Consider the following 21,386-nt stretch of genomic DNA (forward strand, 5'->3'; position numbering starts at 1 on the left):
ACTATAATCCCTTTTCATATCAGCTGCTAATGCAAGCCAATAAAGCAACAGGGAGCTGTATGGATCCTGCTTCATTAAAGAAGGGCAAGAGAACAGGTTCTGTAGCTTCAGCTGAAAACAAAAAAATCAAGCCTATTGTTGTTCAATCACACCCACCCCAAAACACACAGGAACATGCAAGTCAAAGGTGACAACGGAAGTACTCTAACTGGGGGACAGAGGAGTGGAAAGAAAGAGCTTTCTGTCATCTCCCACAGTACACCTCTGCACCAATGTTCAGCGTCTGATCCCCAGGAAGTACCATCATTTCCTTTAATATGTACATACTGATTGGGACTGGTTAAGGCAGTTCTCTCTGGACAGACAGGACCTTTCAAGGTGATTATTAACATGAGCAAATTAGTGATAATTATACAAATTCCTGTAGCAAACTTTTCTCAACATCACAGCTGAACCATGGTGTAGAAATTAGTGTAGAGATTTCCATTTAAGTTATTTTTGAAGAAGAAACTCGTTTATTTGTCCTTTAGTCTCAGCAAAATAAACTAAAAAAATTAATATAAGATTTTTTAAAAAAATTTTGTAAGGTATGAATGGGTCATCTTATCTTGCCCTTGAAACAGCTTCCTTAACTTCAGTGATAAAACAAGAGACTGAAACTTGACCTTAAGAAGAAGACTTAAGAAAAATCTCACCAGCATTCAGAGTTATTGTTTACCATCTTCCAGCTGTAGATGCAAGTCTTAGTGGCATATCCTAGTGCAGTTTAGCACTGGCAGTTCAGTCACTATTAACTACTGAGTGTTGTTCCTCTTCTCAAAATACCTCCACAAGAGCAGAGGACTTTTCTAAATAGAACAAATACATAATACCAATGATCTTTGGTTTAGCAGTGAAACGGCCAGATCTTTTCATTCCCATACTGTAGATCACAAAAATAAAAATAGAAACGCTTTCCAACTCTCTAAAGATGCAACTGCTCCTATTTCTTTGATAACTTTTGATTAACTTTTTCCTTCTGCCAGAACTATAAGGTAGCAGACTTTATCCTGAACGAACCATCTCTATGTCTGCCTCAGGCTGAGGCATTTCAAAACAGAAGAAATATTTTTTTTTAATTGTGGAAAAGCTGGCAAATTTTCCACTGTGAGTAAGAGTGCTATATTTTAGAATTATGCACTGCAAATATACAAAAAACTACATCTTTGTTGTTTATAATATAAGCATATACATATAGCAGCTTTGTTTAGTGCTATGAAATGTAAACTGTAAATATCTGCTACTGACTATCTGCCTCAATTATTTGGAGATAAACTGGATAAACACATGACTTTTGTGAAAACACATGTCAGTTTTGAAATTAGCAAGTACCCTAAGATGGATGGATATTTGCCAAAACACAAAACACAGAAAGAGGAAAACAGTATTAATCTGCATTAAAGCATATATATTTCTGTCCTCTGTTGATGCACAAACAAGTGTGCATAGACTCCTACATTTGTACTAGAACACAAAAAGACTACAAAAGATTGAAAAACAAAGAGCTATTTATGCCTCTTACCCCTTTTGCTAAAATTTCCCATTGCATCATCTCACTCTTTTCCTGTCTTGAAAATTCAGTGCCATAATGCAAGTTAAATGCCTTCAATGTTCATCTCTTGATAGACTTCCCTTCCTAAACCAAAAAGTGTTAAAAAATAAAATCCACACACAAAAAAAATCATCTGGTTTCACAGCAGTGCTCCTTCTTCACTTGCTCTTTACATTTACAATAAGGATAATTTTCAGCATTGATTCACTATTACTATTCTGGGCATCCTTTCAAATTCGCTGAAAATATAGCCACAAAAAAATAAGAGCCATCAAATTGTTACTGTCTTCCTCCTGACCCAATATGTGCCATTCTCAGTTAATCCCCGTTTCACTATTCTCTCCCATCCACCAATACTGTCTCACTAACTCCGTACTGATAAGACAGGTTTTTTGCCCGCAATAATAATAATTTCATCTTTGACAGTTACCACGTAAACGACAAAACACAGCAAAAGGGGTACTTTCTGCCAATCTGTTTAAGAAATTGACCTAAACGACAAGGTTTTGCTATCCTTAAAATCCAAGGTTTGCACCTATTATCTTAAGACACTGCAGAAGAGCGTGAAGATAAATCCAGGAGGGGAAAATAATCCCTCAAACTGTACCACTGGGAATGACAAGTGATGTATTCCCAGCACCCCAGGTATGCAGTAGCTCCAGGCTAGGCTTTGGTTTAACTCTCCATTCCTGCAGGCAGGGCATCAGCCGCTGAGGCACTCCAATATTCAGTGCAACAATACCATTTTTGCATCTAACCTACAGCAGCTAGAAAGAAAGAACAGACTCCTTTATTAGTCAAAAAGAAAATGAAGAGTGGCATTAGACTTCTCCTGTAGTCCACACTTTGAAATTTTCCATATAAATAAATACCACCAGTATTTCTATTTAGAAAGCACTTAAAAACATGGCAGCCTTCAATTCATGTCTCCAGGATCCACTCCCGCACTCATCCCTGCTTGCCTTTTGTCTAAAAAATTTGACATAAAAGATTTATTCTGCTTGCTTTTTTAAGATGACTCTTGCTACCATCTTTGAATTTTTTTTGTCCAATTAGACTTCAAATTACTCAGGGCTGACACTGCTGACAAGATTAAACAAACAAAGAAACAAAGTCAACAGATACTTCTCAATGTCGCTACAGAGAATGGCCAGAGCTCTTGGTCTGAGTTTCACAGAGGCCTGCATCCTATACAATAAACTACTAAAGCTAATGCAAAAAACCTGCCAGAACTCTTCAGCAAAACTTCTTTATGCCATCCCTGTATCTTCCCTATTCCCTATAACTTTGTATCCCTATAACTGCAGCCGGTTCTGGCTGCAGCAGTTAATTTTCTTCACAGTGACAACATGATATACTCTACAACTTCCTATGTATGATAACTGAGCAACAGAGAATTATGCTACAAAAAAGGTCCAAGTACATATACATACATTCACACACTCCACTGTATAATTACTACCATCACTACCTCTGGCAGGTGCTGGGTTTGAAAGAAAGCAGCACACACACACCTCATTGCTAGCCAGATTTTCAAAATTATATACAGATTAAATAATCACATAAACTGAGCTCAAATTTTTTTAAAGGATAAGGCTGAATCTTCAGACTACAGCCCTATTCAGCTCTGGGTTAGCTAATAACTTTGACCCTTCTGCTTAATTTATAGTTTTCAACATGAATTTACAGGAGATAAAGCCTGTCCAAGCATTAAAGCACTTCCTTTTGCTGATGTGCAATGGCTCTGCATTGGAAGTTTTATTTAATTTGCTTTCTGCTAACTTTCCTGTATTTTTCCTTTCTAATTATATCCCTCTCAGTGAAACTTCAGGGTTTTTAGTTTTCTTTCAATACATACCTTGACTAAAACAGAAGCTAAAGTGGTGCTAAAATAAGCAGGAAGAAGGAGTGGGAGGAATTATAATTCAATGATAATAAGAACATTTTAGGGACTCATTAGAATTAAACCATTGCAGGAAAAACTTCATTGTCTTTCTGGGAACATGGCTTCATCCTTATCAAGTACATCAAAGGAACCTTTAGGATTCACAAACATTAAGCAGCACCGAGGCTCTGCTTCATAGCCATAAAATACCAAAGATGCAGAAAGTATTCTGGACACTCTTGAAAACTATGATATGATAAGGAAGAAATACAAGAGTCCCGCCTCTTAAGATCTGACTAGCCTGGAAAAACATAGGTTAAAATGTCATGGCAGGGTAGAAAATCCTATTAAGGGTGTTAATCAACCTGAGATTCTTGCCTTGAAAAAAAAGCAGATTTCTAAGCTAGTTTCAAGGGGACTGTTTACACAATACAGAATTCCTGGTATCTATAATCCATGTTGTGTAGGCAGTGCTTGCTTCCAGTACTGATATAACTTTATCTATTGATAGGACAAAGTTACAAGGAGAATATTACATAATAAAATATGCACTTGTATTTTACCTGTAGTCACATTTTCATTTGATTTTTTTAAAAGAGAAGCAGACTTGTGTGCAAAATATTGATATTTTTTTTCCTTCTCTGCTGATAGTTCAACTAGGTAACACACAGAGAATAAGATAGTGAGTTCAAGATCAGAGAAACCAACACTTGCTATCTTTAATATTAAAAGTTTTAATGATTACTCCGTACACAGGAAACCCCCTCCATTCATATTGCTTCTATGACTATAGCAGATAGTAAATTGGCAGTCAGCACAGTGCCACTTCCTTTCTCAGAGCCTTCTGGCAGAATAATCGCCACAACAATATTCCAAGACATACAGCAGGTTTGTATCTGCACCCTTCTAATTGCTCCTTTGCCTCTCAGCTGCTGAGATGTCCTAGGCAGAAAAGAGAATGGTGCTAGAAAACTTGCTATACAGAGTGTATGGGACAGTAGTAGCGGTATTTGAAATCCCTGTTGAGAAAGCAGTTCAAATCAGACAGCAAGATTTTCTTGCCTTGTCTTTTTTTTTTTTTCTCAATAATCCTTGTTTGTCTAAGGTTCTTAGCTGCCTACTTGATACTTATTTCAACAGCTTTTCAGACACATTACTGTTCAAGTACAGGCTTTAGGCAACTCTCAAAAAATCCTATCTTTACTGTGCTTAGCCTAAAGGTTAATCACAAGTCACTCCCACAACAAATACAGCAAGATGATGCATTTTGAGGCAGGTCGTTTAATCTGAACCAAATACCATCACTCTGAGTCAAGATGCACAGAGCAAAGGAACAAAGTAAATGGGACCAGACAACAGAGTAAGCAGCTTCTCAAGTGAAGTGAAAACTGCATAGAAAAAGCCCAGTGCTCTGGAGGACACTAGAGAGCTATTAAAGCTTCCCTACCTGGACTTTAATTTTATCTTTGAAGAAAAGAGATATCTTTTAAAACTAGAGCTATCTTTTAAAACTTAAATTAAACTCCTAGCTCACCAATGGGCAAGCAAGATTCAAAAGAAGTGTTAACAGAGGTGAAAGACTTTTTACATGAATATAACTGTGACAGGGAAATAAGAGTTAAAACCCAGATAAGTGACAGACCTTCCTAAAGTGTAAATGGGCCCACAGCACATCTTGTTATGTTAAGAAAGAAGTCACTTCTTAGCCACAATAAAATTTTGGGCAATTTCAAGACATAAAAACTAGAGATATATTTAACAGCAAGAGTTATGAATATGTTTATAAAGATCAAATGTTCCATTACTGTTTGCAATTCACTTTCACTACAGGTGAAAAATAATTTCCTTCTGTATTTCTGTCAATAGCTTAAAATCATCACTTCTTTTCTATTGACCAATTCTTTTGCTACAGAATCAATAAGCTATATATTTTCATTTACATACTAATTTGATACACATACATCAATATATAGGTAATATAAGTAATACAGTATCCTAAACTCTTTACTTTATTTGGTATTAAAAGGCACATTTCTTTCAAATTCTCCTAAAGAAGAACAACATGATGTGTTGCAGAAAACCATCCTTGCTCATGAGAGATGCATCCCCAAGCACTCATTACTCAATACTTCATTATTATTGCCTGTTATCTACGACTCTGACACTATTCCACAAACAGTGACATCGCATGCAGTAAGTATATACAAAAAACATTATGTATACATTTAACATACATATTTAACAGAGTAAGAATTCCATAATTTTTTCCAAGTTCCAAGTGTAAGAGAAGCATTTAAACACTCAGGCACACATGTTTATGAGTCAACAAGTCCCCATTACAGAATTTGGAAAGTAAGCAATTCAAATGCTTTACTGCAGTATCTGATGCATAATAAACTCTGGAAAACAGATTTTTTTCATATGGAAAGAAAGAAAACACATCCAAAATTATTCACAGAGTGTATGCATAGTCTTGATGCTATCAAACAAAAAACCTCTCCACCATCTAACAGTAAATGCAAATATTAAATACCACCAGTGTTTTTAGGGCAAAAGTCTGGGAACATCTATGTTTTCTATCAGGCTGAATTAATTATTTTAAGAACTTAGTATCTTATCAGCTTGTCTGAATGCACAGAGACTTCCTACATTATTTTACAAATCTAGATTAGGGAGCTAATTTAAATGGTTTCTATGCAGCTAATGAGATAAGCTATTTCTTAGGAATATGATTTTAGAAAGTTAAATACAAGCAGAAGTATTTCACACTTGCAAGCAACTTTATCCTGTTAAACAAGAGGTAATAGCTAAGACCAACCAGAACAGATAAAGAGAAAACAAGAAAAATTTCTAAAGTCTCCAACAGATCACAGAAGCTTTTTTAATATAAAATAGAATGATAGTATCTTTAAAATAACCATCATATGCTGTGGTTCTCTCTTGTTTAGGTGTCCAAAGTTATTAAACTATTGGTTCTACAGTTAACCCATTCTTGAGACTGGCTGATAAGTGCAGAAGGGAGATTATAGTTTTAAAAAACAAAATAGCACATCTCAGTCTGAAAAACATTTTTTCCTTTCTTTAAGCCACCTGGACATCAGACAGACCCACTGATTTTCCCTGTGATCTGTGAGCTTCTCTTTAAAGGAAGAGATGCAAACTTTTTCTAGCTCAGATTTAAGACTATCCTGGTCATTATGCAGAAGCAAAATGTATGTGGGCAGGAGAAATTCAGCCATAAAGCCTTCCTCTTTCACAGCTTAGGTTCCACTGCCAGGGAAATCAGCGATGCCCTGAGCATTAATGGACTTGTCTGGTTCCCACAGCATGGCTGGCCAGCATGTAATGCACTGGTTGCTAGGGAGCAGGGAGCTCAGTGCACAGCATCACCCACATCCTGCACAAGGACGCTGGCACACGCTTCCCATCTGGGACAGCACTGAGTGAGGAGCAGCACTGCACTGCCTGCCAGCCTCCAGGGCACAGCATGCCAATACAGCAGGTGCTAACTTGACTTCTACCTCCGAGGTTTTATATTCTAGTTTCCTGAGCCAGCCAGTACAACACAGCACACAGAGGTCAGAATGCTCTCCACAGCTATTGGCATGGATACTCCTTACTTTTAAAAGTCAATTCTAGACAAAGATGTTCTTCCTGAAATTTTGGCAGGTGTGTGGTTTTTGTGACCAGAGCAGTACGTGCCACTCTTCTAAAATCCATGTTAAAGGAGGATTCAGTAAAAACAGGAAAAGGCTGAAAAAAATTATTCTTCTCAGCTGTTAAAGTAGCACAATATTTGGAATCATTTAAAGATGACATACAGAAACCTTGTGATCTCCAGGCTGTATACAGCAGATCCCTAGATGTCAGCTGTGAATAATCTGGGTCATTTCAAAGTCTAAACATGCAACCTTAATGCATTTTTCCAGCTGTTTGTCTCATTAGCACTTCACAGATCTCTTCACAATAAAAGAAAAAAAAATCTGCCACAGAATAAAGAAGTCATCCTACATCTACATGCCAGGAAATTTATTAACTAACAATCTATCTGCATTACACAGAGACTGTAGCTAATTATTTTCCTGTACCTGTCACGTCAAATGCCATCCAAGAATTCTTAGTGCTGGTGAATTAACAAGCACATAAAGGAATACAGCTGTAGATATGCATAGATATCTATACATTCAAATCATTAGGCAACTTCAAAATGCCTTTTTTTAAAAAACAACTGCATAAAGAAACATGAAAAGCAATGAGAAGGAAGGCAAATTGGGGTAATTCACTCATCAAAGGCACAGAACAGCTCTGTTTCAGGGGGATAGGTAAACACAAAATATCAGCTTTCCCCTTTACCTGAATTTAAGAGGACCAAGACACAAAAATGCTCACCACCAACATATGAAATAATGTTGTGGACTCATGTATCAGTCAAATGCATTTAAAAATAACTGATTACTTTAAAGGAGAAATACATAACTAAGTCTTACCTGTCTCAACAATTTTTCAACAGCTGACATTACCATCAGCCCTCTCCACACCACCGGGGCAGTCTCTTCTATCAAGAAACCCATAGACATGCTGAAACAACAAAGCAAACCTTGAGCTTCACAGCACAATACCAAGTACATCTGAAAAGGAGCTTGATTTAAATAAAAACATATGCTCACCATGCGATTCCATAGTTCTTAAGGGGCCTCATTAGATTTTCTAAAACAAAAGCAAACAAGGGGATTTTTTTGGAGGGGAGACAGTTTTAGGGTATTTTGGTTGGTTTTTTTTAAGAAATGAGCTTACACATTTTTTTTATCTTTTAAGAGCAATTTTCCCTCTGTATTTAAACAGTTGCTTATTTTTCCCCCTCATCTCTTCATTGAATGTATACATCTACCTATTCTGCCCAAGAATCTGACTCCACTTTTTCTTAGATTATTACATTTTACTAATACCATTCCTCTTTCGCCAGAATAACAATGTATTTGCTTATAATATAATGTCACTTTGTCCTGCCAAAATCAATCTATTTTTATGAAATCCCTATGCTGGAAGGCATAGATTCCCTATCAGGAATCACTAAAAGCTGAGTCATTTATACTGGAACAAAACCAAAGTCATACAACACAATGGGATTTTAATTCTTATTTTTTAATCTATCCTATTCACTTATTTCATGAATCAGAAGAGTATTCCCATTAACACACCAGAGTTTTGGGGAATTTGTCTCCTTCTGTTAAATCTGTTACAGAAACCTTAGAGTAGAGATACCAAATAAAGCCTCTCCTAAACTATACATTGTCAACAGCCCCAGGTAATTAGTCTCAGATTATTTCACGTTGACAGAAATCTGCGGGACTTCTAAAATCTCTATAGGAACAAAAGATGCTTATTTGAATATTGCAGAGGTATTGCCTTTGACACGCTTGTTATTCCTATGCCCTCCAGTGTAAAGAAAAAAAAGCAGGGGGGAATATTGTAATTGTTCTGCTGGCAAAAGGGTATACAAGCAGAGAGCAAACAAAACAAAAAAGAAGGCATTCAAAAGGAAAATCTTGCAAAAGTCAAAACTCTTTTTTGTGGTTTCTACTATCTAAATCCACAACTTATCTCAAAATGGCACACACACAAAAAAGAACAAACGGAATTCTATTTGGTCTAGCTGATGTCTTCGAAGACCATGCACAGGCAGGGACCAGCAGAAAATAGGAAGAATATTTTAAGCAATATAAAACATACTGTAACACAGATTTTGACAGAAATCCTTGATGCACTCAAAGTAAAATACATAGAGAGTAAAATAAAAACAATGTGAGTAAAATAAAAACAGTGCATTCAAAGCTGAACTCCAAATTCAGACAAAATAACAACCATGAGCATACAAATTAAACAGCCAAACTCTACAGATGAAAGCTTTCAAGTAATCAAGTAAGTGAGCATTCAAGGCATGTAATTTTGTAGAAATACAGCGGAGACTAAATTGGATGTTTTGGTTTACAAATCAAAAATAACAAAACAGGAAGATAAACAAATCAATTGTATGACTACTGCATTCAGGAATGAGTTATTACTGAGCTCTTACTGAAAAAGAGATTGGCTTGGACTGATACACTGTACCAGTGGATACAGCTCTTCTTGATTTGTGCAGCTCTTCAGTGTTAGTCAGGGCTTACTTTGGTGGCATTATACTGTCTAACCACATTTCCAGCAATCACAGTCTTACTTCTCCCCCTGCAGTAAGACACTTTAGTTATGAAGAGGCTGATGACATTGAACTACAGCCTAGAGCCATCTCTAGGCACTGTTTTGGTGTCCTTGGTAACAAGATATATACCACTACAAGTTAAAATACTGTTACAAGTATTGATAGAAATTACTACATATTTACCTAAGAGAGAGGTTAAAAAAAAAAAAGAAATAGGAAAAGTATTTGCAACAGAGTCACTGTAGACTCAAGTTTTCCTTCATTTTTAATCATGAAATAGAGACAATTTTACAGCAGAACAAACAAAAAAGGGGAGGCCAAGCTTTGACTGCCAATGATCAGGCTCAGGAACTGGAGAGTAAGATGAATGGAAAACATACATTATTCTGGGAAGTTCACCAAAATACTAAGCCACTTCTCAGGTCAACTGCCCTACACTATGTCAGTCAAACACAGAGAAATTTCAACATCCACTACCTGCATGGACAATTTCTTCTGCACAGAGACCAGGTACACAGACTGAGCTGACACACCTTCCAACATCTCCCTCTCCTTCACAAAATACAAGAGCTGCTGTGAGTAGACAAACACTAACCTACAGAGCAGCAAACCCTTTTTAAAAAATATATATATGCACAGTTTATTTCTCAACAGCAGAGTTTCCTTTCATGAAAACTGCATCTTATTTTCTTTGGTTAACAACAAGGACTATAAAATGCTCTGAGCAGCAAGATTTAATCCAATTTATACAATGCACAGGAACAATTCACAACTTGCTGTATATTCTGGCTATAACGTTCTTCATATTTTCAAAGTAATATAAAATACTGCAGAGCTCCCCACTGTTTGCCTACTGCTAAAAATCATTCTTAAGACTAATCTCAAATCTAAAGTACTTCAGTGGGCATTGATAATCACCCTTGTCTCATCAAAAGCAACAGGCCTTCCTTCTCTTTCACCATGGGTCTCATGAAAATCTTCTAAAACATAACATATAAAGAAGATTTAGCTTAATGAGATCTCAGTAACATCTCTAATTCCCATTGCTCTTAGAGCTTTTCAGTTATCAGACGCCTACCATACAGCTCCAAAAATTCAACACACAACAGAACAGATTTCTTAAAATCACAACACACAGCAATACTATACCACCTATGCCAAGAGATAAATAAAATAGCCTAGTTTGCAATCTTCCAATAGGCTTGATGGTCTTAAGTAAAAGACTGCTGTGTTTACTCTGAACATACAAAATCAGATCAGTAAGATCAACCCAGCACATGCTGATGTGCCATGACATGTCAGCAAATGCCTTTTCTGATAGAATACAAGTAGGGCACGAGAAAAGGCAGATGTGCAAATACATGACAGCATTACAGCAGACTGCTGATTAAACAAGTTGTGGGACTGGTCTGAAGATGGAATAGTTACTCACATGGGGAAGAGTAACATCGATATAATGAAGATGGATCTTCATTACATCAGTGAAGATGCATTTTGTAATTACTTTTTACTAAGCTTTTTCTCCCCAAACAAATCAAGCCTTGCAAACAGGCTATCCTAACAAGATATACAAGTTACTCCATTTTTTTCTCTAAAAAGACTGACATAGCTGTTCAATGATGGCCAGAGTCAAAGGGTCAGTACAGTACAGAAGGCATGTACAGAACTACATACATACATACATATATATATATATGGTTTTGGCTGGGATATAGTTATAGTTCTTCACAGTAGTTTGTATGGTGATACATTTTGGATTTGTGATGAAAGCAGTGTCAAAAACTGTCCTGCTTCTCACACCACCCCAGCAGAAAGCAGGCTGGGGGTACACAAGGAACTGGAAGGTGGGAGGGGACACAGCCTGAACATATGATCACAAGTGACCAAAGAGATATCCCACACCATATGGCCTCATGCTCCGCATATAAAGCTGGGGAAACAAAAAAGAAACAGGAGCATATTCAGCATTATGGTGTTTGTCTTCCCAAATAACAATCACACATGATGGAGCCCAGGGTTAAGCCACAAGGAGCCATTCCAACTCTTGGCTTAGTTTTTGTTGGAAGTGGTCTGTTGAGAGATATGTTAGTGCAAGCAGAAGCTGACATTCAGTCTTACCCCATCAGGTAAGTGAAGACCTTTATTCCAGAAGATTGTGATGCTACACTGCACCTCCTTAGAGGGCATTACACCGTTTCAGAAATGCAAAGGTAGCTTGTAATTATTAAATATTAATATAGTGGACCATGCAACACCCTAGCAAAAGTATTTTGAACTCACTGGTTCAGCAAGCACAAATGCAGAAGAGTTGTTCTGAGTTTTCAAGTATCTGAACTAAGGACAAAATTGGGGTTTTTTTGTCATTTCAAAGATGGAAGGAAGGATGGAGACATCAGACAGGAAGAATAAAAAAATGGTTGGGCTTTACTTGTGTAAACATAGATGTCTCCTGCCACTCTGGATGCCTTAGGGAGCTGAGATTTGTACAGGGCTAGCAGATTTGACAGAAGGCACAGGGAAAGACACACCTCCTGAAGGGGCAGCTAGAAGCCTGAAAACCATACTCCAGGCATGTCTGAAGTAGTTCTGGTTTCCAAAGCAAAAGCAAGTGAATTCCACCCCCAGAATGGTAAAGAGGAAACAAATGCCACAGAGGGGAGGGGAATGAATAGCAACAGGCCCCCCCAAGGTGTTGTCCTGATTTTTCTTGCTTTCAAGTGTTTCAGTCTTTGCAGCATGATTCTCACACTCCTTCATGTAAACTATATGTATTTTTAGAAATTATCTATGTGTTTGCACAGTTGTCCCCTGAGAGGAGAACCTGATTGATGGTAATAGTGACCAATGAGGTCCATGAGGTCACAACTTTCTGGCCAATCCTTGGCCTTCTGTACAAACTGTATATAAGTTGATGGAGTCAGAAAATAAAGAAGCATTCCATGTCTGACCTGCTGTCCTCTGTGTGGGTGTGAAACAGCGCCCACACTAAGGTACCTTGAAATAAAACAGTGACACCAATCTATGAAAGAGGGTAAAGGATGCTGTCACCAAAATATTAGCCAAAGTAATATATTTTAAATCCTTGCTTTAACTGTAGTCATTGTTTTAACTGCTTATGCCAGAAGCCTAGAATATTCTATGGCAAGTGACAGACTAATTGAGACTTCAGGCTTGATTTCACACTCTGTTGTAAGTTTATTTGCAGGACTGCCCCAGAAATAGTACAATTTGTATTTTAAGCTTGAAGAGCTCCACACAAGGAAAGCTGTGATTGCCCATTACATCCTGCACTAATAGTGTTATCTAACCAAGAAGACATCCCAAATACTTAACCAAAGCAAACTAGTAATGAGACTTAAAGAGCATAATTCCATGCTCACCATTCAATTTCAAGAAATATGTGCATAATGAAATGCAACTTTCCCAAGAGATTTGATTCTCGTATTTAGAGGGTCTACCAGTCCCATTACCTGAGAAGGTTTTACAGTTCTTTTCCTCCCAACAGACTGCAGAGGAAACAAAGCTCTGTAAAAGCTTTGCCATTAACAGAACAGTTTTGCAGATATGACTTCATCAGTCCTACCTAAAAGCAAAAGAACTAATTGCTTGCTGGAAGACTGTACTTCAAAAGCAAGTCTGGCATAAGTAAAGAGCACAGTGATTTAGAAACATCTTTGTTACATTTTAAAGGAGCACTGACTTGTTAGGTTTAAAATAGGTTTAGAACACAGGACTAGTTTTAAGTATCCTGCCATTACCTTCCATCTCAAACATCTTCCCTATGATTGCTAAAATAACCCAGATTTTGAAATGCCCTCAGATCCCCAAGGAGCCAACTATTTTATTTATAGTGGATCAAAAGCTTTATTTGACTAATTTAGGTGGGTTCTTTTAGTTCATTATACCCACAAGGAATGAAACAGACTAACCCAACATTCAGTTTAAGGGATCTGTCCTGACAGACAAAAACCTCTGGGAACGCTCAGTCACTTGAAGCAATGACTGGCTGCTGTGACAGGGGGACTGGCCTGGTCAGTCACAGAACAGGGACAGCAGAGCAGGACAGGGAGCGCAGGAACCCCAGGGGCAGAGATTTCATCACATATCAGCTTTAATTTAAGACCCAACTTCAAAAAAACATTCCAGTTAACTAGGGACTTTCATTGCTTTTAAATCAAAACTACTCAAGAACTCAATGCATTTGGGTCAATTCAGCCTTTTTAGGTTCAATACTGTAATCAAACCCCCCTCAAAAAAAAATTTACATGAAAAGACATGAGATTAAAAAAAACTGTTCCAAGGATTATGTGTAATTGTGCTGATTTTGGCCAAGATGGAGTTATTCTTTTTCACAGTAGCTGCTATGGGGCTATGTTTTGGATTTCTGACTAGAATTGTGTTAATAACAGAGGGATATTTCCATTATCACTAATCAGTGCTCACACAGTCCATGTCTTTTCTGCCTGTCACCCCACCCCAGCAGCAAAGCAGCCTGGGGGTGCACAAGGAACGGGAAGGGGACACAACCAGAAGAGCTGATCCCAAAAGGGATATCCCACACCATATCAGCATATACATGATTAGATCATCAACTAAAGCAAAAGAAAGAGATGCTTTTAAACTCTTATTGTCACTGTTGGCCTCTAGGCTCTATAGGGAAAGGATTAAACCACTTTTTTTTCCAGTTTTTGATCTATTCTGCTTCATTCTTCTATTACAAAAAGTCACTTTATTGTACTGCAAAGAAGAAGGAAAGAGAGAAAAACAGTAAGAAGCCCACAGAAAAAAAAAAAAAAAAAAAAAAAAAAGCACAAAACTGAAATTGCAAGGTAAAAATACTGAGAAAATTCAGAATCGATTACATTTCTTCAATTTTTCTTCTAGCAGAAAAATAGAAACATTTATTCCTCTGAAATAATTAAAAAGGTAAATGTGATTAGTGTAAAAAATCATGATTAACTTCTTTTGTTTATGTATGTATAATAAAGAGTATCTATCACATTCCTATAACAAAGCTATTTTGCAATTTAACTCCAGTTTTTATACAAGTTGAACCAAAACCCCATTTGTCTCTTTAAGAGTAAACTTTACAAAATAGTAAATATCTGCTAACCACAACTCAAATAAAATCATTTGGAATTACTGCACTGCAGGATTAACAACATAAAGAGTAATACAAATCTGCCTTCAAGTACTTCAAATGTATCATTTCAAGTTACAGTGCTTCAGTAACTTACACTGCAATAGCATTTGGTAAAATTTGATTTGCCCTTTATCCAAAAATGACTGCTCTCAGTAGAAGGCTTTAATTACTACACTGCATTTCTCATCTTAACACTTTTTGTAACCGTATGAATTTATATATAATGAAGAATAAAATTTTAATAAATTAATTTCCTAAAGGTTTTTTCCTTTTAAACAGCAGCTAACAACTGTATGCCTATAAATAATTCCTTGCAGAATTGCATATCCTCTATCTCCTTTCCCCTCCAAGGTCTTTGATTTTTTCCACAAGTGAACTCAACAATAGCTGGACTAATCCACCTTGAGGTTTATTGTTACAGGTTTGAGGGCAATAGTCAAAGTCCAGAATAAAATATTAAGTCTTCTCATTTTCAACTACTTGACCACGTTAGAAAAAATCTCCAAAACATAAACCACAATTAATTACCCCATTCTCAATCGTTATTTTGTCCCATGTTAGACACATGGGATTACTGTACTTCTGCCATCCACATAAACTGGGGTAAGACACCACCAAAAGTAAAACACAGGGATTCAGTTCAGGCTACTTTCAAAATTGAATCAATAAAACATATCATTTACACTGTAAACAATCTAAAAATCACTTGCTCACCAATCAAGAGCTGGTAAAATTATTTTTTTTAAAGAATCAAATTTAGGGCTTTTTAAAAATTCATCATGATGCAGTTCCACTGATAAAGCATGATAAACAATTTGAAACCTCAAGCCTTACCTTTAAGTTAAATCCTTAGCAAAGATGAAGAATTTTCTTCACGGTTACGGAAGTAACTATGCTACCTACGTAACATTTTGTCTGTTTCACTAGTCCACCCCAAATTTTCTGTTTATGACCCTCAAATGAATGCACCACAACCCCTTAATACTATTCCAACTGACATCTTTAAACAGTCACAACCATTTCAAATTTTCACATTCTGTTATGAGAGTCTGCCATCACAGTCTTAAGAGATGTAAATATATCCCAGTGAAAAAATTCACGTGTCCATTTCCATAGTTCTTGTAATTTTATTAGATTCAGTGGGGCAGCCACAAACACTATTAGCTTTCTCTAAGAAATTACATTTTATTTTAAATTGTGAAATAGATGTCTACTACTGATCTTTTGAATATACTATTTTATTAAGAAATGAAAGACACTAAAGCTAACATGAAATGGCAACAAAGTTTTGAAATATTAAGAGTAGAGTCACCTGTCATGAAGATTTACCCACCAAAACCTTCATAAACAAACTAGATAAAGAAACTTTATCTATCTGGCAAGATGGCAAATGTTTTTGGCAATATGATAGTTTTTACTCTGCCATCTAGTTTAAATGGCAGATTTAAAAGGAGAAAAAAATGAAATCATGCGATTCATTAAACCAGAAAACTGCTTTTTAAATAAATTACTTGGGGAAAGAATAGAAGTAATGCTTTTGTAACTTATGTTATTAGCATTGCCCTGCATATATATTGTAGCTGATGTTAATATTAATTCCATAGTTAGATAATCCTCCATGAGCTAATTTAATTCAGTGGTGAACTTATTAACCAGTATTTCCCTGACTATTTAGTTAAAGTATTTTGAATGACAGCCTACTAAACATTAGCAGACTTTTCAATGTACTACAATTTGCAAAATTAAATTAATGTAGTATCTTCCATTTATACAGACTCCTCACTAAGAACACCTAATTCATTCTAAATGCTTAAATTATAGCATAACCATCATTATTTCTATTCAGAAGTAATAACTGCTGCATGGACTTATTTTGTATGGTATTGGGCATCCCTAATCCCTTTTCATATGAGAAAAGAAACAGAAATCAAAGATGGCAGAAGTGCTCAGAACCTCCCAGGATTACTCTACAGGTTCATTTTTAAATCCATGCCTCACACTGATGAAAGCTTTTTTTTTAATTATTGCTATGTTATGAAAAATCTCTTTAATTGACTTGTTATGTAGACATAGTTTATGCACTTCTGTTACACAGAGAACCTGGGCTCTCTCAGTTGATATGCAGTATTTCCTCAGAGCTTGTTTTACTCTTGAAAATATAGTAAGAAACCAGAAGATAACACTAAAACTCATTATACCAAAATACATGTCATATATGTTTTTATACCAACATATTTATATACATCTATATATATACACATACACCTATGATTGATCACTTCTCTTTGCAAGCTTATCCCATCTGTCACTCATTAAAGGAATCTTTGATTAAACTTTAATTAAAGTTTCCTATGTCTTTCCTATTTCACAATGAAACCATCATTGAAAGCACTTCTCTTGTTGTTGCTCTTCAGTTTCATCAACTCAATAGTTAAAAATACACAGTGAACAGAATCCCTGAAATACAAATTCTATCTTGTTATTCATACCAAATTACTATGTCTTTCTCAGCAGACTTGTGTCATCTGTCAAGCTTTTGAAATATACAAATTCATTTCTCGGTCTGTTAAAAAAAAAAAAAAGTAGGTTCTTTAAATCTTGATATTTACTTGTGCATTCCACACAGTACTAGAAAGAATATATCTCAGTGATCAAGATGTTAGTGCTTACAAGACAACAGCAGCAGCTTCAGTTCAGGGCAATCTTCCAGGTTTTTTTCTATTACATTGAATTGTGCACTTTTAACAATGCTTGAAACATGTTAAGACAAAGCTTACAGTGGATTCTATTCATCTGATTACCAGAAATATCTAGTCATTGAAGCAAAACTGAGCTGCTCAATATCTGAGTGAATACAGTCTTAAGTTCTTGCATTCCTAGCAAGATAATTTGTATAACGACAAGAAACAGAATGGGCAATTTGCTTCTTAATTTGTGGCTCAAGAAATGGATTTAAATTAGATATGGATTGATAAAGTACATAGCAAAATGACCAAAGAGTTCTAAATTATCTAATCCATTTTTCAGACAGCAAGGAAAAAACGGAGAAACAAAAGTCAGCGTCAGATAAAAATGACAAGAGAGAGATATGAACACCACAACACAGTCCCTTTTGTGTTCATATTGCACAATGCACTTCAAATACAATTCATAGCAAAAAAATCTGTTACAGGAAAACAAAGCCTGCATGACATACATCCTCAATGGAGTTTAAAGTACAAGTGAATGCAAGAATATTTCCATTTGTATCAGGAATTCAAATCCTACTGATGGTACATGAAAAGGCTCATTTATTTATTTATTTATTTATCACTCAGCAGCCTTTTGACTTCAAAAGATATAACAAAAATCCACCAAATCAAACTAAGTACTCTCTCTCTCTCTGGGGAATTTATCTAAATAAAACCTGCATTTGTAAGCCAGGTATTTAAATGCAGGAAGTACTCAATTTGACAGCTGTCTCTATGAGCACATGCAGTGCATCAGCACATGGAAATATATTACTTTTTCTTTATCCAAAGAACAGGGCATAATTTTATTTAAGCTTCTGTAATGATCTTTTTCTTACTGGGGTTTTGGGGTTTTTTTTTATCTCTTTCCCTAGATTGGTGGGTTTTGTTCTTTAACTGAAAGTTATCTATTGTAGGATACTACATAACAATTTTAAAACTACTGATAAATAACCTTCCCTTCCAGAGTCTCTAGTAAAAAATCCATGAGACAGCATGGACCAAAATTAACAAAAAGTAGGACTCTCAATATGCTCCTAGTTGTACAAGGTAGCTTTGAAAGTAACCTCAATACTAGAAGTAAATAAATACATACTCAGTATTTATCTTCTGTTTGCAACCCTTCTGTGCTACACCAAGGAAGCACCCATGAGTGGACCATGCTCGTCCCTGTACAGAAAAGACAGCAAGAAAAATCCCTTCCACTTACTTGGTGTTAATTCTGGGTTTCCTTTCAAGTTCATCATCTTTGGAATTGAAGGTCCATATATGTCTGCATCAAGTAAACCAACTTCTTTCGTCTGTGTGAGGAACAAAAGAAGGAACTGTCAAAATGTCTTCCTTTGTGTGTTATTAGCTGAACAAAATTCAATACTGTTTAAAGAAATAAAAAATAAGATCTTAATTTGAGACATCATTTATCCTTTACTCCTTTCCCTCTAAATATCAAGATGAAATATAACAATGTCTACAAGTTGGGTGAGCTGCCTTTACAAGAGCCAGATTCTCCATACAGAAAATCCTCACTTGGACAGTTCCTTGCTTACAGTGTAAACTACACTGGACACTTCATACTAACAACCATTAGAAGCAAAATTCTCTCTACTCCATGTATTTTTGTACAGAACTAACACCTCAACTTTTTTAAAAAGCTATCAAATTATGTTAAAAAAAAATAAACAAAAAAGGCAAAACAAAACAGGAGGTTTGTAAGTATATGCGAACAAATGCAACTTAAATCATACTAGTGATTACAAGGAATGTGAAAAACATAAAAAACATTTTTATCTTCCCTTTAAGTGGTCAGAGTACATTTTTTGCAGACATCTTGAGGTTACTGAAATGTAAGTCTCTGAAGCTAATTAATAACATTTTAATCCAATACATTTACACAGAAGTATGCTAAAAATGGCTTTATTCAGCTACATATGGTACATTAGGAAATAAACTTTAAATAAAAATTATTTCAACAATGTAGTCTAGACTTACAAAACTCCTTTCTATGCTTTTTTAAAAGATACACACATATTTTGTGGAAATTAAGCTATTTTTCCTACAGATGGCAAAACACAGTACCAATTACCAAGTTCTGCAAATTAAGGAGTAAAGAGCAAGCCCTTTAAAGCGCTGAATGTCAAGTTTCTCTAATATAGAAAGCTAACTGCATTCAACATTTTGCAAAACTGCAAACAAGTATGTTTAAGAGCTTGTTTGAAAGGTTAAGGTAGCAAGAGGAGCTTTTCCAACAATGCCAAAGCAGACTTCCACTCTCAATGGTTCAAACTGGGTACCTCATTTTTCACATGATGCTTTCCTAATTTGATATCTCATATTAAGCCATTTTCTTATTATAGCTTTGATGGGAAAGATAGAAAGATAAGTAAAAGAAAAAAGGATGACCACATTTGATCTACTGCATACTTTGAAAAATAAATTTTTGCTGCAAAAATCAACTAAATTTGGATTCAGTTATTCAATATACTTTTTATCAGCAAAACAGTGCAAAGCACATATAATTATATATATTATTTAATTTAGGTTTTTAAACACTTTTTCTTTATAATGTCTTATGAAAACTATTAGACAAAAGTTCAGGAGTTACTGTAACAAATTCTTCTCCTTCTTGCCTACTGTAAAAAGCTGCAATTTCAAAAACATTGAAAAGACCCATGTTGATGTTAGACTTTAAAGACATGGAAAACAGACTATTAGAGTTTCTTTACTCTTGTACAAAACACATTATTTTAAAATATTAGAAAGATTCATGACTCAGTCCCTTTATGTGTGTTGGCAGCTAATCAAACCCATCACAACATCATCTATAGGCTGTTCTACCTAAATCCTTCCCAAAGGAGAGCAAGCCATTGCTGAAAAACCTACACAGTGGTTTAAACCTGATGACATACTTCCCCTTAATTTTTTGAGGACTTTCCCTCTCATGCAAGGATTGTGACTATTGATGACTGCAATGATCTCACTTTCAGCCCAAAGGGACTGAAGATTTAACATTACCTAAATGAATGAGAATGACTCCATGACCTCCTGGACATAGTCAAGTATTCACCACTACAGGCCACTTGTTCCTAAGAGTCAGCTGCACTATATCTACTATACCTATATTATCTAAGCGTACAAAATTTCCTGAAATAAAGAATAAATACATCCATACTAGAGAAAAACATCTTTCAATTAACTAGAGGACTTTACAAATCTAGCTACTATTTTATTACCAAGCTACTACAATAAACCTGACCATTTCTCTAAAAAATTTACACACTTTTTCCAAAGTAAGAAAAGTGCCTGTTTCTGAGATGCACTCTTTGTTCATGGATATGGTTCAGTAAAACTGTTGTCTTCAAACAGAAGAATAATTAAAAGATTCTCAAGTTTCTACAATTCATGTTAACAAACGCACAAGTGTTCCTGTAAGCACAGTGCTTTCTACAGGATTACAGGAAAAAGATCTTTCAGAAATCTTTAAATCACTGACTGAACCTCACTTAATATAGCCTGAGGCAGGGGGTTTTTCTTCCCCAAGCAATTCAACATGTTAGTTGAGTTCCCACCTGCCTAGAAGTAGCAGCTTTCACAGAAAGCATTGGCCCAATGAGCTATCCCTGCTTTTGCAGTATGTAAACATCCCCAGAACGCCAATAACCCTTTACTCCAGGTTTAATTATCTCAGAAAAATATTATGGCACCTACCAAGGGATTTTTTAAGACATGCACACTACAGTCCAGATCACTTCTTCCAGTATTTACATTGTTTTAAATCCCCAAGAGAAGAAATAATATGCACACACCTGGATGCTACCACATTAAACTGTTAATCAGAATCACCA

At 35.8% G+C, this 21,386-nt stretch overlaps 1 protein-coding gene across 3 annotated transcripts in view; it reads right to left on the bottom strand.

The window, feature by feature from the left end:
- The window catches only part of NUBPL (NUBP iron-sulfur cluster assembly factor, mitochondrial), a gene marked incomplete at its 5' end in the record, with an annotated part of 71,234 nt that overhangs the window by 37,852 nt on the left and 11,996 nt on the right, over positions 1–21,386 (bottom strand). For 2 of the 3 annotated variants that reach the window (XM_083864150.1, XM_083864149.1), the window contains 3 exons: positions 7,964–8,054; positions 8,144–8,183; positions 18,755–18,845. In XM_083864150.1, coding sequence (XP_083720276.1) covers positions 7,964–8,054; positions 8,144–8,183; positions 18,755–18,791 — 168 coding nt within the window. The remainder of the gene's footprint in view (positions 1–7,963; positions 8,055–8,143; positions 8,184–18,754; positions 18,846–21,386) is intronic. The other variant, XM_083864151.1, reaches the window with a different exon arrangement.

The sequence above is a fragment of the Zosterops lateralis genome (genome assembly GCF_965231275.1).
Source record: "Zosterops lateralis genome assembly, chromosome: 6".
NCBI lineage: Eukaryota > Metazoa > Chordata > Aves > Passeriformes > Zosteropidae > Zosterops > Zosterops lateralis.